This window comes from Leiobunum rupestre, chromosome 10 (genome assembly GCF_980474605.1).
Source record: "Leiobunum rupestre chromosome 10, qqLeiRupe1.1.hap1, whole genome shotgun sequence".
NCBI lineage: Eukaryota > Metazoa > Arthropoda > Arachnida > Opiliones > Sclerosomatidae > Leiobunum > Leiobunum rupestre.
The window spans coordinates 49,338,037-49,364,650 of NC_143393.1; the positions used below are offsets into that span (position 1 = coordinate 49,338,037).

Here is a 26,614-nt window from a genome sequence, read left to right on the forward strand (position 1 = left end):
TGATTTTTTTACAAAATTTGCAGACCAAAATAATAATTATTTGTTCTTAATTTCGGCGTTATTTTTATATTACTTTAATTTTTCATGTTTAACTTAATTAGAGTAACACATTTTGATCTTCAAATTAACGGCGGTAGTAAATAAAAAATATACAAAATTACAATAAAAATTAAAATGTTTTTATATTCTACTAAGAAACTGCAATCGAACTGGATCTTTTGGTCTAAGAACCACTTCTGGCGATAGCAAAACTTTATCTCTTGGATCCACAGAGCGAATTTCGAAGCTTAGCAAAACATGAGACAAAATTACTTTTTCTTCCATCAATGCATATTTCTGACCTAGAGCGTAAAAGAAGTTTTGTTATTATTGAGTGTTGAAGTACTGCAGTATACAGTGAACAATCGTGAACGTTGAATTATTAGTGAAATTTAAAACCACTTCTTTTTGTTAGGCTTAAGAAATCTGGACTTTTTATTTAATTAAGGAAGGGAAGTAAACGGAGACTGCTGGTATTCTGGTGTTTGTGTATGTGTTAGATTTGTCCTGACTAATTTGAGTTTCACAATAAATCAACTATGAGATACCGGGTTGGTTAAATTGGTTTTACCTTTGAGGGGGGAAAGAACTTACCTATTGAACGTGAAGGGATTAGGAGCTACGCTAAAACCGTCTTAACATCTTTTCGTGTCAATAAAATAGAGAACTTCTTGAAACTTTGTAATAAACTTATGCGTCGTTTCGTTAATATCAAAGTGTAGTTTTTAAACCACCCACCATCAGTGGTGGCGCCAGGATTTATTTTGAGACAGGCGGACAGGCGCCGGCGGTAAGCCCCATTTAAAAAACAAAGAAATACGTCCGTGGACACTGGATAGTTGTATTGCAGTTCGTCTTTGTTGTAGTATTATCGTTGAAATTACAAATAGTAAGCCAAAATCGGAGTCTAACTGTACTTTTGTCCAGCTCTGTATTACTTCGTCGTGTACTCTACTCAGGGGGTAGAAACGTACGCGAAATGCGTTGTCTCGTGCGATTCCCTAGTAGGAGAGGTGGGGGTGGAAGTTTAGTCTGAAAAGTTTCAGCGGGTTCGTCTGCTTCGGTATCTGGACCTCGTTCGTACCTCGGGCTAAAAATGGATCACGCTTATTGTCAAAAGAAACAACCCAAATCTAAAAAGCCGAATGGTTAGTATTACCATTTTAATTATCATCGATATAGTCATAAATTGTTGGTTTTAAATATAATTTCAGGGGTAAACTTTAAAAAACGCTTCAAAATTAATATCTTTGCCCAATGAAGAGATTGAATCTCCTGATTTACCTTTTGTAAAAATAAAATTTTAAATGCCTAATTTCAAATGTTTTTCTATATTTTTATTCTTTTTAAATAGCTTTGCTTAGAAAAAAATTAAGGCTAGAGGTCGGCGGACCGAATAACTTAACCGTCAAAATTTCTATTAACCATAAAAGGTTTGGTTTACTGTTTTTTATGAACATTTTATATGAATAAACAACAATTTAACATGCAAAAATAATCGGTTTTTTCGTATATTTTTTGGATAATTTGCGGTTATGAATAAAAATAGATAATTGGTTAATTTCTTATTCAAACTCCGATCTCTAATTAAGGCAAATCCAATAAAAAATGATGACAAATGAAGCATTCCATTAGGCCTACTTGTCCATATTTACAATTGAGGGCACCATCGTTATTAATAAACTTCGCTACAAATTCAATTTAAACCAACTTATGATTAAAGATGATTTGTGATAGTTCTTTCAAATCTTGAATTGGCAAGATTTTCCCATATTTAGTTTACACCTTGATGAAATAAAATTCCAATCAGTAAAATAAAGAAAATTTACGCTTAATTCAAATCAAACTTGGTCGAAACCTCGGGCATCGTCCTCCAGTCCCGATTTTTTTTGTTTAGACTGCCACTGCCAGCAGCCAGCACCGACCTCGGATACGAGATTTAAGAGTGAACCGAACTGAATTTTTCAGACTTTTTACCCTCCCCCCCGCTATTACATTGCCCCCGCAACTAGGGAATCGCATGGTTAGACGGGAACCCGTAGGAATCTAGCCGCATTTCCAATCTAGGGTACGTAGTCTAGACTATCTTTGCTCTACTTCACTCAAAAATTAAACACATTTTGTCAAGAGCTCTGCTATAAGCGGAAAGCAGGGTAATATCCTGAGTTTTTTCGATCAAGGATAAAAAATATTGAATTTGGATTTTGGAGGTCCCTTGTTAGAACTTTCAGGGTACAATAATTGTATCGCATATTCAACTAAATCCTTGTCTCCTACAGCCAACATCAGATAATGATTCAGTCCACCCAGCCAATTTGCCCTTCTTATCTATTACCCGCTAGGAGACATGCCTTTCACAACTCTTGGAACCAAACTACCCACGAAGCCAGTTCGCCCTTGCCCACACATTTTAAAATTACTACTGTTAACAGTAACGCAACGTCTCCTACCGTTAACAATTAGTATGATAAAGATAAAGCTATTTCACCGGAGCCTACGTTGTTATAAAGGCCAGTGCACGCTCGACATCTAAGGGGTGACAGCAGCTTGTGGCTTACGCGTGAAAGACCGGTAGGTGGCGGTCTTTGTTGTCTTTAAATTTTCAAATATTTGGCGGTTCGCACCATAATTTGAATTTTATGGCGGGAGCTTAAATTCCAAATTTATTTCCCTTCGATTTTCCACAACTTAAAGCTTAATTTTACAAAAAAATTCTACTTAATATTAAATATATTATATAATATCAGAAGTAAATGAAATAAGGAAGTAAATTTACTTAACATAATACTTTTAATTCCATGGAGGTGTTTTTCTCCATGTTAATACGCTTTGTTTTGATAAAACACCAGGGCCAGATTGGCGCCCCAACCTCCCCTCGACTCTGCAGTCCGATACAAACCGCGGGAAAAAAATCATTGACCAGGAAGAGCACCTTTAGCGGCAAATACTATCGAACTAATAAATTAGGAAATAAAAATCGAAAGGAACGTGTGCACAAGCCTTTATCAATAACGTAGGGTACGACTCCACTAATTCTTGTTAGGTTAGAAAATGAGCAAGATTTCTTGTAGGATAAGTAATAAGAGCTGAGTACTGACCGATGCAATTCCTTGGGCCGGCTGAAAATGGTAGAAAAGCGTAAGGATGCCGTCCTTGGCTGTTTTCCGCACTGAAACGTTCGGGGTCGAAAATTTCTGGATTCGGAAATACACTTTTGTCTCGATGAAGTTGGTAAATAAATATGAAGACGTCGACGCCTTTGGGAATTATTTTTCCGTCTGAAAGAAAAGAGCCAATTTATTTCAAAAGGAATCGTTAAAACATATGTACAGGAAAATAATTAAAAAGCTTTTAACCATCTAAATATGTGATTTTACGCGTAAACAGTTTTGTGTAGAGAACTATTTTCTGGTAAGTTTATTTTCAGAGTGAGCATCATCCATTTTATTTCCTAGGTGACGGCTTCTTCAACACCACCCACGGCTCTCCCTTGAAAGTCCCTTTAAGCCACGCTAGGTTCTCCGGACCCTTGGCCAGTTCTGTGTTAGGAGACTTTTGGAGGTCCCGAATTATTAACGCTGTTGTGACCCAATGCCGCGGCACACTTGATCCATAGGTCAATTCGGCTATGACTGTGATAATGAAGCTTCATTAGACATTCCAAGTGTATACACATAACATTTCCAGTTACACTATATGCGAATAACGGAATTTTTAAATATTTTTTTGTTAGGGACCCTGCTTGTACAACAAGATGTGACAAAGGAAACGGGTGGTTTAAAAATCGGTAAACTCTGAGACTCGTGTAAAGAAAACTCCAATATATATAATACATTTAAAAAATATATAAGTGTTTACCAATTTCAAGATCTTCTTCAATTTTGCGTGCTACTCCTGGAACTGAAGGATACAATCTTTGGCATTCCTAGGAAATTAAACAAGATAATTCTAAACAATTGTCCCAGGCCTTATCAGAAGACGAAATAGCTTTGATAGACCGAATTTGAGGAAAAAGTTTTGAGATGAGATTTCTATCAACTTCTTCAAAGTGTGTCATGATGAGTGTTAAACCACGAAAGAAATCATAAAAAAAAAGTTTCGAGATTGAAATTTCGCCTCTCTAGCCGAACAGGTATAGCTATAAGAAATAGGATCTATCCCCAATAACTAAAAATTTCTAGTCTTAAAGCAAGTGTGACAAGATCCCTAAAATATCTTCCCCGTTACACAAGAATATCTAGTCTTAAAGCAAATGTGACAAGATCCCTAAAATATCTTCCCCGTTACGCAAGAATTTCTAGTCTTAAAGCAAGTGTGACAAGATCCCTAAAATATCTTCCCCGTTACACAAGAATTTCTAGTCTTAAAGCAAGTGTTTTAAAGTCTTTCGTTAAAATGAAATGCTCGATCTATTAGTTTTGTTGAACGAAACTTATTATAGACTGCCATCTTTTAAATCCAGAATCTAACTGCCCCTTTTCAAAAGCCCGCGTGCTCCCCGCTCTGTTAAAGAGCTGTTAATTCACGCGCTTTTTAAATATTACAATTTTGTGGTATATGAATATAAATGTAAAAAACAGAGACCATTACATTCCTCCCTTTGCAAGAGGTAAAAAGGAAAATTAGAATAAAATAAGGTTAATCGTTAAGTGGAGACAAATTAGTGCAATATCCTATGGTATAAAACGAACTGGTGGCTTGATATTATTCCTCTGTTTGTGTTTGGTTGTATTTCAGGTGTACGGTTTCTTTGATGGCTTCCAGATCCTGAATTTTCTCCTTGAATTGGTTCAATGGCCTTTTGAAAAATTTCGGCCGCCGAGTTAGCTCCGAATATAAGACGTTTGTAACGAATAGGTCCCATGTGAGTGGAGAAAGTGGTAATGTCTCGTGATTCCTTATTCAGTTCAATTTGGTGGTATCCTTTGTTAAGATCAAGACGGGAGAAGACTTTCATCCCATTCATAGCCAGAATAATATCCTCAAGTTTAGGAGGAGTGTGACGCTCACGTTGGATATCTCGGTTTGGTAAACGCATGTCAACACAAATCCGTATCTCCGTAGTGTTCTTTTTTGGTACGAGTACCAGTGGAGAGAGCCATGTTGTGGGGCCAGTGGCTGGTTCAATGATATCAGAGTCCAAAATACTTTGTATCTCCTTTTTGACAAGTTCCCTTTGGTGGAACGGGATGCGTTGATGACGAATGACTGTGGGTGAAATGGGGGGATGAACATAAAAGTAGGCCTGGTAGTTTTTCAGTTTTCCCAGTCCTTCAAACAAATCTTTGTACTTTTTTATAATGGAATTCCAGTTAGGGTTGTTGTTATTGGTTGGTAAGCTGATGGTGAATAGCGTAGGAATCAGATTCAACTCGCAAAGCGTAGTCGCGCCAATGACATTAAAGGCCGTCTTCGATAGATGTAGAACGTGAAAAACAGCCTTACAATGACGTGAGTTGTACGATATTTCTGAGGTAAAAGTTCCAAACAAAGGTATTGGTTCTTGCGATGCGAAGGGATAGACTTTAATGACAGGAGGAACGAGATTTAGGTTGGATGAAGTTGTAAATAAGTGAGGTAGTTTATGATATTCACAGAAGCGCCCGTGTCAATAAGTGCTTCCATGTGGGTTCCGCGGATATTGAATATTTGAACAAGTGGAGATTTTCTTGGGAGTGGGTTACTTTGAAGCTGATGCGTTGTTAATGTATGCAGAGTTGCTTCAGTAGGGGTGTTTTCTGGGTATTGCACCAATTGAATGTCATCTTCATGCTCTTCCAAATTGAGGGTAGCAGCGGTATGGTGGGTGGGCTGAACGCGGTTTTCCGTTGCTTTGGTTTTGCAAAAAGTTTCAAAATGTCCGCGCCTTCCACACCAGCTACAGTTCACGTTGATAGCAGGGCAACGGAATCTTATGGGTGTGAAAATGACCCTCCACAGTTGAAGCACGATAAAGACTGAAATTGTATCGCTCGAGATGAGGGTAGTCGGACGTTAGAGGAAGATTGAAAGTGCTGTCTTGGAGCTGCAGAAAGCGGGAACTGAGTTCTTGGTGTCCAAATTGTAGGTGGTGGGTGGCGCGAAGTAGGTTGGTGGGTAAAAATCTGTTGGGAAGAAGTTTGTTGACAGTGTAGACTGGATATGAATGAAGGTTTCAGAGCGTTGACGCCTGCGGGGTCGTATTTCTCCCGTTTTTCCATGTTTTTCGCTTGAAGTTCCGCTCGTTCGTACGATCTCGCTAAAGCTAGTAGGTCATCGAGCGTTATGTTGGGATCACGAAGTGCTTGTCGGCGAAGATGTTTCGAAGTACAAGCTTGGATAAGATGTCGCAAAATTTCCGTATCGGTATCAGCGAAGTCGCAGGTTTTGGATAGTGCCCGTAGACGAGTTTGGAAATCATCAATACTTTCAAATTCGCCCTGTCTGGCCTCTCGGAAATTAAAAACCTCGTAAGTAGTGTGTCGGCGTGGAAGGAAGTGAGCGTTTAGAGCTTGAATAGTGAGATCATACTCATCCGGAGCTGGAATATTTGCTTGTGGTGGTGGCGGTAGAATAGTAAGAGTATCAAACATATCCTGGACTTCGTCACCAGCTTAGTGCAAAAGCATTGACTTTTTCCGCAAGGGATCGTTGATTCCAAAAGCGGCGAGAAATGTGGTAAAATGTCAAAGCCATTTTTCCCAGCGAGTCGCTACGTTATCCCGATTTTCTTCGATAGAGAATGATGGGAAGTTAGGTGTTGGGTATGCCAATATCCACGAAGCTGACAGTTGGTAAAAATGTGTTTTGAACTTTAATTTCAGGAACGAGTTGAAGTATGATGAAGTCCAATGAAGATAGGGTGATCTGATAGTCCTGAATAGTGTAATCCTCGTTTGTTGGAAGAATGTGCTTTTGTGTTGGGCATGTCCGGTTGTGTAAAGAATGTCCGGTTGTGGGATGAATGTCCGTTTGTGTTGGGAATGTCTGGTTGTGTGAAGAATGTCCGGTTGTTGTGAAGAACGTCCGGTTGTTGTGATGAATGTCCGTTTGTTTGATGAATGTCCGTCGATGTGATAAATGTCCGTTAGTTTAGGGTGTCGAAGATTTCTCCGTCGCCAATTTAAAAATTAAACTTAAAGTATTTTTATTCAAATATTTCATTTTTTACTTACCTTTTAGGACTTTAGACTAATCTTATTTTTTTTTAGATCGATTATTCTACAATATCAGAAGTAAATGAATCGAAGTTATCGAAATAGCGCTCAGAATCGGAGGGCGTTTTCCTTATGAAAATGATGAGAAAATCTAGTCAAACAAAATCTAATTTCCATCCCAGTCTTTTAATGCGATAAATTGCACTTGGGAGTGGTGGGTATAGCTATTTCTATGTATCAAAATAGTTTCATAAAAACCAAAACGTTTTTTTTTTCGGCTTAGGAGCGCACAAAATTTCAAATTCGAGGTAAAAATGTAACGAAAACGCGTCCAACATGGGGACTATCGCTTACGAAAATGACTTGATCCAATTTTGGAAATTGTATCCAATTTGTATCAAGCTATATCCTGAAGGGATCAAATAAGGATCAACTATTTCTTGATCAAATAATCTTTATCAAATTTGGATCCAAAAAAATCTTTTAACTAAGAACTGGATCCAAGTTTGATCAAAATTGGTTTGATCCAATAGCATTGGATCCAAATTTGGATCCAAATTTATTTGATCAATTAAAATTGTATCAAATTTAGATTCAAAAAAATCTTTTAAATAAAAATTGAATCTAAATTTGATCCAAATTGAATCTAAGTTTGATCCAAATTGAATCTAAGTTTGATCCAAATTGAATCTAAGTTTGATCCAAATTGAATCTAAGTTTGATCCAAATTGAATCTAAGTTTGATCCAATTAATTTTATCAAATAAAACTGTATTAAATTTGGATCCAAAAAATCTTTTAACTAAGAATTGGATCCAAGTTTGATCTTAATTGTTTTGATCAAATAGCATTGGATAAAATTTGGATCCAAATTAATTTGTTCAAATAAAATTGTATCAAATTTGGATCCAAAAAATCTTTTATCTAAGAATTGAATCCAAGTTTGGTCCAAATAGGTTTGATCAAATAAAATTGTATCAAATTTAGATACAAAAAAAATCTTTAACTAAGAATTGGATCCAAGTTTCATCCAAATTAATTTTATCAAATAAAGTTGGATCCAATTGATATTTAGCCGGGACACTTTCTTGGAATCGTGTATGGAATCTTGTACGGTGTCGTCTTCCAAGGTTAGTAAATTTTAGGCTATAAAAGGTTGCCTCGATACGCTGTGGCTGCTAAGGGCTAAGGTTGGTAACTTCGTTGCTAACGAACATCGTGATGTCACTGAGATGAGATCCTATTGAAAATCAATGGGATCTCAACTGGGTGACGTCCGCAACAGACGAATTTTGGAGGCAATCCAAAAATTATTTCAAACCATTTCTCGATCGAGACCCCGTTGGTCGTCTTCAACCGCCAGCGGTTAGAAACACTGAGAATAACTTAAGCCAGTGGCTTAAATATATTATTTCTAAAATAGCTGACGGCATCGTATAATGATAAAGGACAGCCGCCGTAAGTGTTTCTAGAAAGTGGTCCCAACCGTAACACCATGGCGGATATCAATTGAGTGTTCAAGAATCTAGAGTAAATATTCCTAACTCAATGGTATAAACATAATTATAGGAGGCGATAGGAGATTAGATGACTACTTTCTATGTCTTATGTCTGGCGAGACCGCCAGAACAATATCGATCTCAGTAAATATATTTTTATTTCAATGGTTCAATTTATCGAACAACAGGCAACATTTTGATAAAACTCTACAGCATAGAAATCAGAATGTAACTATAGTGAGTTGCAGGCTAAGAAAGACAAAATATATAGTAAAATCGGCACAAGGATACCTCAGATCGTTTCCGGTCATTCCACCGCGCGAAATTTGAATTTGGCCATTTTACGGTCAAATTCGAATTTTGCTCTTTATGTCGTCTTTTAGCGCCATCTAGAGACCGAAATTGGAATCTTTATTTGTAAATTTCATAATTGTGGTGGTGAGCAAATTTAAAAGATAAGGCATTCCTGCCGGGAGTAGTGGCGTACTCCTGTAATCCCAAGCGTCTGGGAGGCAGAGTTTGTGGATGGCCGTGTGAGGACGACCACCAATCCCCCAACGGGTGGTCGGAATACATCCGCCACGGGTGTCTCCACCCCGGTCCCCACGTATCCCCCCGTTGGAGTGGCCGTTACACATATCTCGCCCTGATTAATCCGGTGGACGGGCGGACCGCATTTGTCCCCCCCCGTCCCACTCACGCCTCAAAAATCTTCGCCGGGCTCGCGGTCTTCTCAGACCCACTCAGCCCTTGTATCTTCCTTCCTTGAATAAAAAAAAAATAAGGCATTCCTATCATTCTTAAATTTAAAATAGTATTTATAATTATTTAATTTTGTTAATTTATTTCTACGTCTTACCAGTTAAATCGGCAGTTTCTTTTAAAATAGTTACCACGCTTTCTTTGGGGTAACGTTGTCTTAACGAGCTATAGACGTTTAAAATTATGTTTTTATCTTTACTTTTTAACAATAAACCATTATCGTGCTTTTTATAGTAACCTCTTGGGCTATTTAAAATATTTGGAGCTTCAATTATCGAACCTTCTGAAGCTGCATTCAGTAATTAAACTCATGACAACATGAAATTAAAAAATAGATTCCAATTTCGTTTCCTAGATGGCGCGAAAAACGATGAAACTCACGAAATTTGAAATTGACCGTAAAGTGGTCAAATTTAAATTACGCGCGGTCGACTGGCCGGAAATGGTCCGAGGTATCCTTGCGCCGACTGTACTATATATTTTGTCTTTCTTAGCCTGCAACTGACTATAGAACGATTTTTGCAATGGACCACTCGCCGATTTGAAACTGGCATATTAGTCAGTAACGCTCAAGGTTAGTGAAAAATGCTATAAAAGGTAGCCTCGTTTGGGCGGTTTTGGTTTACGCGTCGTCATATTTTAAGTCTGTTCCCTGCCTTCTTCACTCTAGTCGGTTATCTAATAGTTAGCCTTCTCAAAGTTGCAGTGACGTCATTCGGTTCTGGCCAATTACATTTGTTTGTTTTATATAATCTACGATCTAAGCTGAACCAGGGGTAAAAACAAGGGATTTGGGTGGGGATATAATTCATTGTTTTTGTTAATTTTTATGTTATATTTACCTCAATTATTTTCGTTTACCGCGTTTTGGGCACTTGGAGCACGTGATGCACGTGCAGTTTTTTGATCAGTTTCTTTATTTTAGGCCAAAGTAGACGACGTTTGGCAGATATCGTAGATTTCCTAGACTTTTGGCCTAAACATTAGCTTTTCATTATAGTACTTTATCGTTTCTTGGAATGATTTGTTATGTATGTAAAAAACAAATTCCACGCCATTAGGCGTTGTTCTCGTCCTGATGGCTATGATTAATTTTCAAATATGCTTTACTGTGAGTTACTCTCACAACTAAGTGAAAATTGTAGTATCTGCTGTTAATGTTATTTAAATATTATTCATGCCACTAAAATTACCTATTTTTCAAAGTAATGATTTCCACCCAGATTCCGCGCTTATAATGCTAGTCCCAGTCTGGATCCAAATCTCATTGGATCCCGACCGGATCGAAGTCTCATTGGATCAAAAGCTGATACAAAACTGATTGGATCCAAACCGGATCCAAATCTCTTTGGATGCCAACTGGGTCCAAATCTCATTGGATCCCACCTGGATCCAAAACTAATTGGATCCAGACCGGATCCAAATCTTATTGGATCCCAACTGGATCCAATTCTCATTGGATTAGAAGCTGATCCAAATCTAATTGGATCAAGAGCGGATCCAAATCTCATTGGATTCCGACTGGATCCGAATCTCATTGGATCAAGATTGGATCCGATTCTCATTGGATCAAGACCCTTGGATCCCAAATAGATAACAGATGGATCCAAAATTTCATCGAGAGAAGTCTGTAATTGGATTCCCGTTTGATCTGTCCAATTTTTGATGAAATTTGGATCAAATGTTGATCTACCATTTTCGTCAGTCTGATAACTTCGGTTCATTTACTTTTAACAATATTCTTGGTATAGGCCGAAAAATCTCTGCCTTTCTTAGTGCTCACAAAGTAAGATTTATTTCGAGTCTTTATTCATGTTTGGAGTTTACTACCAAATGTTTTAACTCTTACCTTCAAAACCATGTCCATGTACTTAAGTTCCCTTAGATCATCTAGGGTGACTTCTGGTCTCAAGCCTCTACTGCCCAACACCTGGTACACCTCTTGGTAAAGGTTTTCCTGGATATCTTCATGCAGACCCAAAAGATATAATATCCACGTAAGACTAGTTGCGGTAGTATCGTGGCCCTGTACACAAATAATAAGAGAAACGAAACTATTATTAACAAGATAGGGCTAGAAAATTAAAATTACGATGAAATAAGTTGTTAATTTTAATACAAGCTTTACCTTATTGATAAAGAAAGCGAACATCCTGAAAACATTTCGCATTGCGACTATTTCCTTTGCGAAATTTCGTAAATCACACGAAGAGACTCTGCCATGACTTACCCCAAACATGAATGTGTTGACCTCGTCCGTGACATCCTTTTCCGTGAAACTAGGGTCTTCGTAATGCTTTTCTAACAGCAGGTCGAGGAAGGCCAACCTCTTTCTCGGTTTGTTTTCGTCCTGCAAGTCACCACTTCGTTTTTCATCACTAGGCATTTTATTTAGTTTCTTGTCCTTAATCACCTATTCAAAATACACTTAATTATAAACATTGATATGAAATAATAACCATTATTAAAAAAATGAGTTATCTAAAATACCTAACTAGTCAGTTCCGGATTTAGACTACAGTAACTGGAGGCCCTGTGCTTAAAATATTTGTGGAGTCCCCCCATAAGGGTCCAAGTTATAAATCATCAAACGGCGTTAAAGCAAGTTAAGATGGTGTTTCAATAATATGTTAGAAACTTGTAATTTTGAGGTAAATTGGATTAATTTCGCTACGCCCATTTATGAGAGAAGACGTCGTTGCTTAAATTTAAGCACCGATTATTTAAAAAATAATTATTTGTTTAAAAAAATAATAATTATTTAAAAACAAATGAGGCTTTATAGCTTGTGTATCCAATAAGCAGTTTCAGGGGAATCAGTTATTTATTATTTGAACACTAACATTACAGCTACATTGCGCTAAACCGGGAACCCCCGGGAATAAGCCGAATAATCTGCACAATATGTTATCGTCCACCTTCTAAATGTATGTACTTATCCGTCCTTCTTCACAAAGCGAGGTAGAATTGGATCAACAAATCTGTCCTTTTTATAAAAAAAATGTTTGATACAGAGAGACTAATGGCGAGTTGGAGACTAAAATGTTTAAAAAGACTTATTAAAATTATGATTTTATCATTTTTTGTTTTATTTTATTTTCTTATTTTGATGATTTAAATAATTAAAATTTCAATCGTGGCAGTGCGGCGTGAATACTTTTTTACAGCACCGTCACCAGCCTTAAATTGTAGGTGACCCTGGGGTCTGTGTAATATTTTGTATATAGTTTTGTATGTTAATTGTAGGTGGCGCCAGTTCATAAAGATCAAGCTAGAAGTAATGTACGTGTAAAAATATAGTTTCGGTTTTTCGAACGTCATTCACCGAGCGTGTATTGCATGTTACGTGTTTGTATACTTCAGTTAACTATTAAACATATTAATTGTTTATTGAGTCGATCATTAAGAACAGGGTCAAGGTGGGGCACACTTTTTAACTACATATTTTTCAAGGCAAACTGATGTTGTAAAAGTAAATTAAGTTGACAGTGAAACAAATTATTTAAACTGACAATCATATTATGAAATACTTTTATACTTATACAAATACAAACTCATTTGAATTGCATTCATTTAAGCATAATAAAAAACTTGTCAAAGGCTTGTTTGAAATGTGATTTGCCCTTTTGTGCAGAGGGTAGATTTATCTCTTAATTATTCATGATTGTCTCAGCGGAATTAAAATCTAATATTCAATACAAATTTACTGAACTGATCTTTGACAGCGCAACTCGTCACTCCAAGGGAAAAAGCGGGAAAGCAGCTCTTTCCTCAGTGATTATATTTGTGTGGCCGGTACAACGAAGACCAATATCTAGGAGCCAGTCTATGAACTAACTTCACCAAGCAGTTCCGGGAAAATTGTGTTAATTTCTATAAACATTTTGTAGGCAGTGATGGGCGCGCTCGTATCTTTGGATACTTTTAGGATACGAGATGATACTTTATCCGAAAAATAAAAATAAAAATATACGATATTGATATGATCTTCTACATTGCAAAATGATCGCGATAGAATTTTGAAGAAAAAAACTCGGCAGCGAACTATATTTGAAAAGATTCTTCTCTTACCTAGCCTAGCGAAAAAAAGAGCGGGAATAGAGCTAGTGCTTCCATTTGTTGTATTAGAAATTACACGATAGATTTTTTCTGGTTACTCTTCAATTATGTTCGTATTTGAGAGGAAATATTTTAACGCCATCTAGATATGCCGATATACAATTATTTGAGCGGCGAACATCTCTCACGTGATACCGAAATATAGCCAAACCCGAAACACTGTTAAGTGATAGAAGGGAGAGGAGCGGTCAACGGTCGCGCGGTTTTTCTGCTGGGGGAGGGGGGATCATTCGCTCTATCACTAGGCAGACAGAAGAGGGAAAGCATAGACTGATTCTAGCAATAAGAAGCTGCGCCGCGCAGCCTGAAAGGCGATTTCAAAACTAAAACCAAAACTCTCAAAAGTTATTGTTCCCACCGTCCCAACTCCCACGCAGTTAGAGTGTCACGTGTGTTGCAAACTGGCAGTGTGGGCTGTGGCGATGCAATAGCTTTATTTATTTTCCATAATCAAAATTAAAATCGATTCTAATCCATATAATTAAAATCAAATGTTGGAGGGTTTACTACTAAATTAATAATCAAAAGATAAAAATTGAAATATTCATTTTAATACTTCGAACTTTTGATATGAAAAATTTTTATTCTACTTTCTCGTGAAACGTACTTGAAATATTTTTAAATATACTTTTCAAAATAATGAAAACTAAAGAAGTATTTGAAATGATACTTATCTAAATCTTTAAAGATTTCTATTGATATTTTTCAGGCAAGGGCAAAAAAGAATTGAAAATAATTGAAACTCTCATATCTTAAAAAGAAATTTGAAAGATCGTGAAAAATCAAAGGGCCAAAACTAAATAAAATGAAAGATTGTGAATGATTTTGTCGAAATCTATGCTCAAAAATATCAAAAATAAAATGATATTTTATAGAAATTTCAGAGGGAAAAAATTGATAGTATAGTATAGCTGCTGCCATCTATGTAAAAAGATACGAAAAAGATAGATATAATTTTTTTGTGCAACATTGTTTGTAGGCGGCAAGGCTTTATTATTGAATGTAAAACCTTTTAGAGGAGAGTGTAAACCTAGCCCCGGCGAGGCCCCTTCAAATCGCGAGGCCCTATGCTGCAGCCCACTTAGCACATACGTAAATCCGGCACTGAAACTAGTGTATTCTTAATAACTTATAAACATTGTGTTTAATCTACATTGTTTTAAAAATCAGCTAGGCTAATACCCAAGGTACCACCTTAGGCTTAAGTCATCGAGTGACTTTTAAAGCAATTTAATTCAGGTGTCCGGGTTACAATGCTTAGGAGGGTGGTGGCAAGCCCTTCATACCACTACACTTACTATTAACGTTAACCTCGATAAGTGTCAGTGGCGTAGACCAGGGGGGGTTTCCTGGTCCAGATCCCCACTTGGGTTGGATATTCTATTGCAACTAGGAGCCACTTGATTTCGGGTCGAATTTCAAACGATTCTGTGTCTATTGCAAATAGGTCTCATGGGTTCCAGTTTGACAAGATTATTGATGAAACTCAGAAAAAAAATTTACATACTTTGACAGTGAGGTCTTTAATGATCTTCACGCACTTCTTGAACTGTTTTCCTTCGTTGGTCATATAGTAAATAAAGTCGTACCACAACCAAGGCCGAGTTCCACGAGAAGAAAGATGGAAGGTAGCCCTAATCAATAATGAAATTTTGGTAATGCTAAAAAAAATTGCAATGTTAACTTCGATCTATAGTTTATAATACAGTGGGTCAGTACATTTGTCTCAAAAACTATTTCAATTAGAATTAAGAAATTTTCATGGAAGATGTAATAAACAGGAAATTCTTGTAAATTTAAGAAAATTCAGAACATTTTACACGGTTTTGAAAAACATAATTCACCGGTAGGTGCTAGCTGAAAAGGTTTATAGATAAACTTGTAGCGCATACTCTAAAACACAAAATAAAATTTGATCTGTGAAAATCGGCCTATCTTTTACTAAAATACGAGGTTATGAAGAAAATCAAGTTGGTACCTTTTTAATAAACATTGTTTAGATACATCGAAAGAGTTGTTCGTGTTTTAATGTTCAATGATCCCAAAACGCAATTTTTCTACCATAATTTTATTTAGAAAACGGTTGAAAAATTACAAGTTAGGTTCAATACATATGCGAGCTTGATGGACCATATCCCGAAATGAGGGGAGTGACGAGAAGCAACGCTCAGTGGCGTAAATAGCGCCCCCGAAGACCCCGCGGCGTGGGGGGGGGCGAGAACTAGGGGCCCCCAAACGTTTATGATTAAAATCGGTGCTATTTAAAAGGGCCCCGAGTTGTTTTTCGCGGGGGGGGGGGGGGTTCCTAGTTACGCCACTGGCAACGCTTGAACTTTTCTCTGCCGTAGGTCATGAAGGCTTGTCACTGGTGTCTGGTATTCTTTCTCCTTGATAAAGCCCATCGGCGTTAAATCAGGGGACCTTGGAGGCCATTCAATGGGTGTATTGTTAAAAGTAGGATTATCGTCGTAGATGGTACTAAGCCAGTTGCAAAATTCAGTGTCGTTCCATATCGGCAACGTGGAGTGCTTGGTGAAGCGTCGCTCGATACGGATGGAAGTGGTGATGCTCGCTCGATTATATGCTATAAAATAGGCTAGAATGGCGTCTTCCATGTTGATTTTATTTTGACCAACTCCACGAAACCTAGGATTGACATTTCCGTTGAGGTTGAAGTCTTGTATAGCTCTGAGAACGGTGTTATGGTTTGGTCATCTGTTGGGATAGCGCATATGAATTAACTGACTATCTCAAGTAGCGTTACCATTAGATTTACCGAAAAATTGTGGAAAAAATAGTGCTGCTGCCGAATAAATCTGTAGACTTAACTTCATTGAGTAAGAGTATACAAAGTAATTTTAAGAAAAGAGATGACACATGGATATATTTAAAAAATCTTTAATACGGGCAATTCATAATTTAAAATTAAGAGTATGAATTAAAGAATGAACGGTTACGCTTTTTATTAGAAATCGAAACCGGACCTTAGTTCGAAGCATTAAAATTTATAAAAACGTTTTAGACACTAGTAGGTATACCGTAGACATTTCATCCAATTGGTTTTGAATCGCAGTAAATGAAATACACGTACAACATTTTCGAGGTATACAGGGTGTTTCAAAAGGTTATGCAAAAATTTTAAGGAGTTGTAGGGGGTGAGTTGAGAAGTATGCCTGATTTTCCCCTTTTCCTACGACGAGTTAAAAGAGCGCCAGAGAGATTCAAAGTGTGACCTACTAGCCACTGGAAGTAGTGGAAGTAGGCTGTTACCCTACAACTCCTTCAAAATTTTGCATAAACTCCTAAAAACACCCTGTATAAACAATATTTATTAAAAAGGTAATGGCTCCTCCTACCACCTTTTTTTCCTTCTTCGTGACTTCGTATCTTTGTGAAAAATTGGTCAATTTTCACAGATAAAAAATTTTATTTTATGCTTTAGAGTATGTGCCTAGTTTATCATTGAAACATTCCTCTACCACTTACTGGTGACATTATATGTTTTAAAAAACATATAATTTACCCATTTTTCTGAAATTTACAAACTAAAGTACTGCCTGCTTGTTAGTACATCTTCCCTGAAAATTTAAAATTCTAAGTGAAATAGTTTTTGAGAAAGATGTACTGTCCGAGCAATTTCAGACACCCTGTGTATTTCTTAAGAGCCAAGAATGCATCTAAGCCATCAAAATGAAACATGTAGCTTTGGAAGCTCAATCAAGATCAAAATGGAAGCTAATTTCCGACCACATCTATGTAAATACGAAAATAAATTTTGGTTTTCATTATCTATCAAACTAATGAACAATGTTAATATCGTAAATAAATAGGGTAAGTATCTGAATATTATTGCCATCATTTCAATTATTTCTAAAGCAAAAACACGAGAACCACCAATGGTCTAGAGATTTATATATTAATATTTTTAAACATTTTCCAATTGTCGGTTAGTCCTAATAAAGTTTTTCGCCTTGAAGGCCTATCGGCCGAAGTACCGCATATTTTCCCCCAATAAAGCTTAGTTTTCTCCCCCACTTCTTGGTCTCTTTACTTGTTCGCGTTTTTACTCCTCAATTATATCTAAAGGAATTTAAATTTAGATTTTCATGATCTACGGAATTCCTACTACGGGAAAGTTCGTAGTTTCAAATCTGTTTTAACTACCTAACAAAAAATTGGTAATTTAAAAAAAAACCCGAAATGATTAAAATATATCTTGAGAGTCATCCTTCAAATTATTTTTCCAAAATTCAAGTTGTTGAAATTTCAGGGAAATAAACTTTTTGCGTACTACACTACAGATACACCAAATAATGTAATGGATGGGCTCCACAAATTATGAGAACTAGCTGCCGAGAAACATTTTACAATTACAAATCCATATCATAAAAACCAGTCAAATAACTATGGCTAGTACGTGTAAAACCGAACACTTTATAAAATTAATCAAGAAAGATCTAATTTTATAGCTTAGATAATAATAATAATCAGCTAGGCTAATACCCTTGGCATCACCTTAGTCCCTAGTCATCGAGTCAGGTGGCCGGGTCACAATGCGCAGGAGGGTGGTGGCAAGCCCTTCATGCCACGCGAGCCAACAGCTCCCTACACTTACTATTACCATTAATCTCTACAAGTTTTTATGGAAGGGGAAACCGAAGAACTCGTAGGACATCTTGCAAGTTGGAATAACAGCTACGAAAAACAAACAAAAATAATACATTTCGTTGTATCTTACTGGTGCACAGCTTTGGCGTATTCAGAATCTATATTTTCCTGGCAATTCAGTTTGACTCCCATCGCTGTTTCTATAATAAAGAAAATGTCAATTTACCAATTTCTGAAGAATATAAAAAGAAAAACAATAATCGTGCAAATTCCCAATATCTGGGTCACCAAATAACCAAATTTTACTAAGGGGCAGTTAGGGCTCAATTATAACTTATTGACTGATGGATAATTTTACTTTCTACCCTAGTGGTGCGAAGAAAAACTAAATTCTAGTCATAAAAATGTCGAAATTGATATAGCTCCTGCGAAGTCTCAAGTGTTCTTAGCTTCTGGATTTTCATTTGCAAAGCAGACGCTTCTGGATTTTCATTTGCAAAACAGACGCTTCTGGATTTTCATTTGCAAAGCAGACGCTTCTGGAATTTCATTTGCAAAGCAAACGCTTCTGGATTTTCATTTGCTAAGCAGACGCTTCTGGATTTTCATTTGCAAAGCAGCCGCTTCTGGATTTTCATTTGCATAGCAGATGCTTCTGGATTTTCATTTGCAAAGCAGACGCTTCTGGATTTTCATTTGCAAAGCAAACGCTTCTGGATTTTCATTTGCAAAACAGACGCTTCTGGATTTTCATTTGCAAAGCAGACGCTTCTGGAATTTCATTTGCAAAGCAAACGCTTCTGGATTTTCATTTGCTAAGCAGACGCTTCTGGATTTTCATTTGCAAAGCAGCCGCTTCTGGATTTTCATTTGCATAGCAGATGCTTCTGGATTTTCATTTGCAAAGCAGACGCTTCTGGATTTTCATTTGCAAAGCAGACGCTTCTGGATTTTCAGTTGCAAAGCAGACGCTTCTGGATTTTCATTTGCAAAGCAGACGCTTCTGGATTTTCATTTGCTAAGCAGACGCTTCGTATGTTAAAGTGAGAAAAGCAAACGGCAATCCAGCAGCTAAATCAAATTATCGGGTTGGTCGTTAGCTGGCTATAAAGTAGCTAAATAAGGTTATTCGATATATTTATCTCATTCTTCTCAACAGTGCGAATGGAAGGTTAAGCCAAGAACTAATTTACGCAAAGAAGAGCCTCGTACAGAAGCTTATAGCTAGGGTGTTATGCTGTTATATCGACTCCCACATTTCAGACACCATGTTTATTTTGGTTCTAGAACACCATCTCTTAAGATAAATACAAAACATTATTTATAAGTATTATTATAATAATTATTTATCATAAATATTAATATACATCATAATATTTACATTTCATTCATAATATTTGGTTGTTTTTTATTTAATATGCAATGTAATTTTAATAATTAATAAATAATAGTATAAAAGGGTACTAATTTTATATTTGACATTATCACTACTGAATGTTGCAGCCTACTTCCAGGGGCTAGTAGGCCACACTTCGAAGCTCTGTGGCGCTCTTTTTACTCATTGTAGGAAAATGAGGAAAAAATAGGCATACTTGTCAACTCACCCCCTACATCTCCTTAAAAATTTTGCATAACCTTTTGACACATCCTGTATGTACAGGGGGTTTCAGAATAGTTTGGCACAAATTAACAGGCGAGTAACAAGGAGTGAAAAAGGTCAAAGATACTTTTTCCTAAATTAAACTGTATCCGAGTAATTGGCCGTCAAAAATCGGCCTCCAAAACGTCTAAAAGCAATTTCTATTATTCCTTGGATCCAATTGTTTTCTTTTCTAAGCATTTAGTTTTTTATCTATTACGATTAAAACCAAAACTAGTATCAAAAGTGCGTTATTGAAATAAAAGAAGTAAGTAAAAATATGGTTTAACAATAACAAGGTATTAAAAAAGGGAATGATTGAATTTCGTTTTTTTATTCTTCTAATGCCATAAGTAAGAAAAAATTTAACACCTTGTGAGGCGTTTTGGAACGTATCTAGCTCATCTCCATGTTTTCTTTCCCGAATGTTAATACACTGAATAATAACCAGCTAGGCTAATACCCAAGGCACCACCTTAGACCTAAGTCATCAAGCGACTGTCACTTTTAAAGCCTTTAATTCAGGTGGCCTGGTATAGGAGTTTTCGGTCACGAATTCGTAACAAGCTTCAAATCTTCAAACGGGTAGAATAATGATTTGCGTGTGCCCCCGGTACTTATGGCATTTGAAGAACAAAAACGAAATTCAATAAGTAACTTTCTTTCAATTGACGTGGTCACTATGAAACACCTGGTTATTGTTAATTTCTACACGTAGAATACTTCTTTCAGTTAATAACGAACTTTTGATACTAGTGATCGTTTTCTTATCTTTTTCGATAAAAAACCAAGTGCTTAGTAAAAGGAAACAATTGTGTCCAAGGAATAATAGAAACTGCTCATTGGCGCGTTTTTCGACGTTTTGAAGGTCGATATTTTACCGGATACGGTTCAATTTAGGAAAACGTTTCTTAGGACCTTTTCCAGTCCTTGTTACTCAAAGAAAACGCCTGTAAATTTGTGCCAAACGTGTCTGAAACACCCTGTATATATAATACTCACCACTTATTATATCCAACGTACAATAGGTGAGAATTGGAACAATGTCAACCCATGGAGTGTTTATAAGACGTTCAAGTTTACTGACAAGAATTTCACTATGTTGGTTCATAACGGGTAAGAAGTCTTGAAGAATCTTGAAATGAAACGTCGGGGTTAGCATCTTCCTTCTGGTTCGCCACTTAGTACCTATACTGAAATATAGAGATACCACAAATGCATTTAGGTACCAAGAATATGGAAGGATATTATTATCCTATAGCACCATTCTCGCGTACTTAAGGGGGAAGACTACAGTGGCCATTGTCTACTTTCGCGCTATTTCAAGCTGAACTCTTTTAATTTTGTTTTAACTTATAAAATTAATATTTAAGTGTAGAACAGCCTCTTGTTTAGTGCTTAAAATAATTTTGTCAATTTTAAATATAAATGTAATTAAGTTCTTACGTTTTAATTCGGACCCCCGGAGCTAAACAAGTTGGGCAAGGGCCCAAACTACCCTTTACTTAGGACTTTATATCTCGTTAACTATTAATATTAGAATTATCAAACTTATTTTTAGCACTAGAGGAAGGTTCAGCCTAATAAGAAAAGTATAATTTATTTATGTAATTGTTAAAACAGAAACGTTCAGCTTGAACGAAAAAGAGGTTATTACTGTATTCTTCCCCCTTAATAGCGAAATGTCTTCAGCTTTTTAATAATGACACGTAAACATAGATGGTCACCTTCCGCGAGAAAGGCGATTTTCTTTACAAACTATAAGATGTATAATTACAATATATTCGTTTCTAAGGCTGTAAATTGCGGGGTTTCAATGGGTTTCTAATGATGGATGCTCGGATGGATGTGTTACGCGAGATGTATTGAGTCATAGTGACTGCTACTCCCCCTTGTAACAAAGAATTACAATTCGAATATCCCAAAATATGTAACAAATTCTCCGACACATCCCTCAATTATAAAAAACCATAAACTTAGAAATGTTTAAATTACACTCAATATTAAGTCCTTTTTGTTAAAACCTACTCATAGAGAGGAAATTGTTGATTATTCGTGGTAAACTAACAAGTGGATTCTTTTCGAGCTTTGGTGCAATGACTGTACGTTGTGAGATTGCTGAAAAATATTATTTTTTTGAAAGTATAAAACATAAAAGCAAAACTCAAAATAATTGATAAAATAGATTTCGGCATAGAATTATAAAATGTGACGTAACTTATTATAGTAACCCGCTTACACCCCCCTGCCTCAAACGTGTTACGTCATTTGTTAACTACTCGTTATCCGACTTGTGTTACACAGTTACATTTCCGGCCATGTCAGGTTAAGTTAAGTTGAGCAATGTCAGCGCTGCTAATAGTAGCGTAGGTTTGAGGACAATTGCTGAAACTCTCCGTTGTGGAAAGTAAGAGAATCTCTATTCTTAACCACTGGCTACTTTGTGAGGTATCGCCGTCATTCTATCTATCTAAACTTTCAACAGAGGCGAAGAAATCAACAGTGCCACTCATTGAATAAGCTAGGGTTTCACTGCCAACTAGTTCTGTCCTTACTGAAAAATGGTATGAGAAACTGATCGTTTAGATATAAGGGCAGTGGCGACGCCAGGAATATCCTGGACCCTTAGAAGGATTTTTAGCCCTCTTTTTATATCCTAAAATAAGGTGATTCATACTAACATTTATATTTTTATGCTTTATGTAATAATTTTCTTAAAGGCCTAGGTTTTCTTCTGCCTGTCCCCCTTTAAATTAGGCCAACATGTTCAGCGGTTGGCCTACCACCAGGGTATTTGTGCTCCACTAAGTTAATTTAAAGGGGACATAAGTATATGTATTTGTACCCCGCTGCTCCGCCTTAAGCACTACAGCGGCCACCTTAAACAACCAGCCCTGGACAAAAGTGCGCTTTGCGAAACAACGTTCGGCCAGTGAGACAGCCATTTTGACCGCCTCACATATAGCAAACAAACGCCCTCATCACGGCCCAACAAAAGGCGACACCATGGGCTGCCCGAGACCCACCCTCGCACAGCTGAGGACTAGAGTGGCTTCCTCTTCCACTGCAAACTACCCTCCTTAGTAGGTCACAGAATGACGAGTGTGGAACACCCATGAGGTTCCAGTGACCCAGCGCCCCGATCACATGACCTTGAGAGCCGGGTATGGAGCCCCCCACAGGCTCCAGTGACCCCATCACACCACTAGATAGGGACAGGCAGAAAAAACCTAGGCCTTTAAGCCCCAAACGTTTACGCTTTTTTATTTTTTTTGGGGGGTCTATTGGTACTATTTAGGGGGTGGCCTTAAACACTTAGGGGAATGCCATAGCATACCTTGCCTATTCTTCTGACAACGCATATAAGAAATTACATGTAGTCATCAATCGGTTTTGCGTTGAATTTACTTTTACCGATTATCAGCAGTATATCAAATAACTCTGACGACAGAAGTATTCATCACTCTATCCCGCTAATGTTATTGGCAGGAAACATTTACCTTCGTGGGCTCCCCCTGATTCTTTAAAATGATTTTCATAAAACAAAATTCGGATTGAACTCAATTTTAATCTGACTTTCTTACGCTTCAAGTAAAATATCGCGGATAAGTAAATATCGCTATTCAGTGTAATTTTTACGTTTTTACATCGTTAGTCGGTGTTATTCCACGAGTAAATATTTGGGGAAAAAATTGAAAAAGTTCTGCCTCCAGCCTGAAAAAGTTCATGTTTTATTTTTATGACCCGAATGGTTACTTCTCTCTTAAGAAATATATTACATACTTCTAATAAACATTCAGAGTGCCAAGCCCAGGCTCTTTTAATTAATTTATCTGTTAATTGAAGACGGGTGTTGGAATACTTGTGAAACTTTGGTAAGATGAGAACAGGAATATCACATCAACTCATCAAAGTTATATAATTTATCTTTTATTAATTTGAAAAATGTAAATTCAATTTGTTCATGTTGATCTATTGCTCATTATTTCATTTTATTTTTGAACAAGTCACAGATAGGTTTATTACTATATTAAAGAATTGGTTTTTAACCTGTTAATTACGTAACCGTTAATTAGGAACTTACCTGGTCAATAATCCTTTACCGAGCCAAGGCTCCATTAATTTGTAAAACACACCTTTATTTACAGAAATGTTACTTGTTAATAACGGCTAAAAAGAGAATTGAAACAAGATAAATAAAATGCGTATAGAAAAAGTTTTTTAAAATACCAGTTAAGCATAAATCTACGATTGGGGCATGAGCTTATATTTCATTAACTAATCCATTGAAAATCACCGAAGATATTTGAAACAATATATGAATTTTTCATCTAAACTCAGAAAAATAAGTTTTACTGTTAAAATAGAAATCTTTAAATTTATCGAAATATTTTAAATTTTCAAAACGAATTTTGAATCTGTTGAAGCTTAGGTTTCAACTAAATAGAGAACGTCGTTCTTTTTTTAATATATTTAATTTTCTTCAATGTCAATTCAATCGGGCTATCAATCCTAACCATTATTGGAATTTATTGACGGACGAAGGCAATTATTTTCCCATCTATTGTTAAAATTAATCTATAATGTGTAAAGGTAGTTCTTACTTCTATAGTCTCGGCCCCGTAGAGAATCAAAACTGGTGTCCCCATCATCCATACTCGGTGCATTTTTGCAGTCTCGAAAAGTAAGGAGACACCTTGCCTCAAGTCATGAAACACTGACGGAAAAATAAGTTCACTTTTAATTGAAGCAAAGCGAGCATTATCACTGAATCAAATGTCAAAATATTTTGTAGTAGTAAAGGCTAACCGATTTGAATGAAATGTTGAATGTAAACTAGATCTACCTTTTTGTGATAGGCCGAACTAAAGAGGCTACAATCATATTTGAAAGTACTGTACCAAAAATGTTCCAACCGCGATATATGACGTAAATTTCCTGTAATTTTAGTAGAAATATTTAACTAGATCCACCAAAGTAATTGTGTTAACAGTTCCGCGGAAGTAATCATTTTTAACAGTTGTGGCGTCAAAATTTCAATTGGAAACTGTATTAAGGTGTTTTATTTCAAATTCCTCCATTTTTACACCATCATATTAAAATCGGTTTTAAAATCCCAACAATATACCTATTTTAGTTAAAAATAGTACAAAGTCTTTTTTTAATTTATTTTTGAACACAAATGTAATTATCTATTCGTCTAACAATTATAAGTACGTTAGATGTGTGTAGGATTAACGTAATGAATTACTTTTCGGCATGTTATTTATAATATTTTAATCACGAATTTTTAAATGTCAAGTAACTAGTCGAACTCGCATTGAAAAACCCTACAAATACTTATACTTGGATCTGACAATAATATATTTTTCTAATATTGATGGCTGCCGTGAGCGGGCTCGGGCCCTGAAAAAATAATAAATCCGGGTCCCATGTAGTCGAACTAGCAATGAAAAACCTTACAAATACTTATAATTGGATTTGACAATAATATAGTTATACTTAGGGATAATTACTATGTTGCGACTATTTTTAACATCGCTGCCAATCTCCTTCATGATCCAATCAATTAAATCAATAAATTAAAAAGTATTTAAATAAAAAATGGTTTGATTTGATTTTTCTTTAAATAAAACTCCGATCAAACGCGGATAGTCGTTTGTACACTATTCCTCCCTCGCGGTCGCCCATGGTAACCAAAGTAAATACTCACCTGTTAAAGTATTAATTTTCTGTTTAAGCGATGCGTTGAATAGTCCCATTTCTATGGCATTGCCTAATAACGGAAATGGTTTGGGTCCTCCAAATTGATCGACCCGTTTGGCGAATTTTCTTTTCGTGTAGAAAGTTTTACAGCAGTACATTAAAAAGACAGCTCCTACAACGTACCACAAACAATCCTTCGCGATTAATTGGTAATAATCGTATATATGATGAACAACCATTTCCATATTCATTTATAAAAATACAATCAAAACCGTGTTTCTATATATTGCGACTGGAGGCTGAAACTCCGACTTAAACGTTACTGAATATTATTTCGACGCAAGGATGATCGTGGCCAAATGTCAGCCTAAATTCGTAACCTTCAACAGCGGAAAAACCGTAAATCTGTACTCGTACGCTATTGAAGCGAATTATGTCACTCAATTCGAGATTCTCTTATCTTATCTAGTTTCTTCAATCCAAAGTCGAGAGGAAAATACTCTGCCGTTGTCTACGTTATTATAAAAGCCATTGAAGTGGTTATTTCTGCAGTTCATTTCTGGAATTTTATTTCCGCAATTTTGGCCACTAGGTTCTCTCGTATCTAGACGCCCTTGCCTAGGCAACATCAAGGTTTCAAATTTCAATAGTCAAAACCCACAAACAATATGGTGTCGTCAATTGCAAACTGTTGCATTATAACAAATTTGGGATGTAATTTCATTTTTTACCTTCTGTAAAGCAGCTTAATGCTAGAACAGATATTTCACTAATTTAAACGGTTTTAATATAATTTGTTGTTTTGTCTTAGTGGAAAAATTTAATTCTTACTTTTTGTAAAGCCATTATAATTTCAGGATCAGAGAACCATGTTTTTGAACTAAAAGCAAAGAAACAAGTCGTCGCGTCGTTAAAATAAACTCCCATGTAGGGAGGCGCACTGGCCTTATTAATAACGTAGGCAATGAATCTTCGGTGGAACTCATAAGCGCTACTGGGAATGAAATATATATTTATGTTTCTATGAATAAACGTGAATAAAAAGTAAAAATATAAAATGTATCTTCTTTACATGTCAGGGCTTTTGTAGAATCATCGCACGGGTTA

The 26,614-nt window shown here is 36.3% G+C and overlaps 2 protein-coding genes across 2 annotated transcripts; both read right to left on the bottom strand.

The window, feature by feature from the left end:
* LOC149926125 (cytochrome P450 4C1-like) lies at positions 1–25,900 on the bottom strand. The gene is made up of 11 exons (XM_090160777.1): positions 25,515–25,900; positions 24,406–24,518; positions 23,886–23,971; positions 20,804–20,994; positions 18,293–18,362; positions 15,062–15,188; positions 11,666–11,848; positions 11,285–11,461; positions 3,898–3,964; positions 3,138–3,317; positions 1–341 (listed from the first exon to the last, which is right to left on the bottom strand). The coding sequence occupies exons 1-11, from the start codon at positions 25,756–25,758 to the stop codon at positions 181–183; spliced, it is 1,599 nt and encodes a 532-aa protein (XP_090016903.1). The 5' UTR covers positions 25,759–25,900; the 3' UTR covers positions 1–180.
* LOC149926126 (uncharacterized) lies at positions 5,514–7,081 on the bottom strand. The gene has a single exon (XM_090160778.1). It carries the CDS (start codon positions 6,609–6,611, stop codon positions 5,952–5,954), a length of 660 nt encoding a protein of 219 aa, XP_090016904.1. The 5' UTR covers positions 6,612–7,081; the 3' UTR covers positions 5,514–5,951.
* Positions 25,901–26,614: the final 714 nt, after the last annotated feature.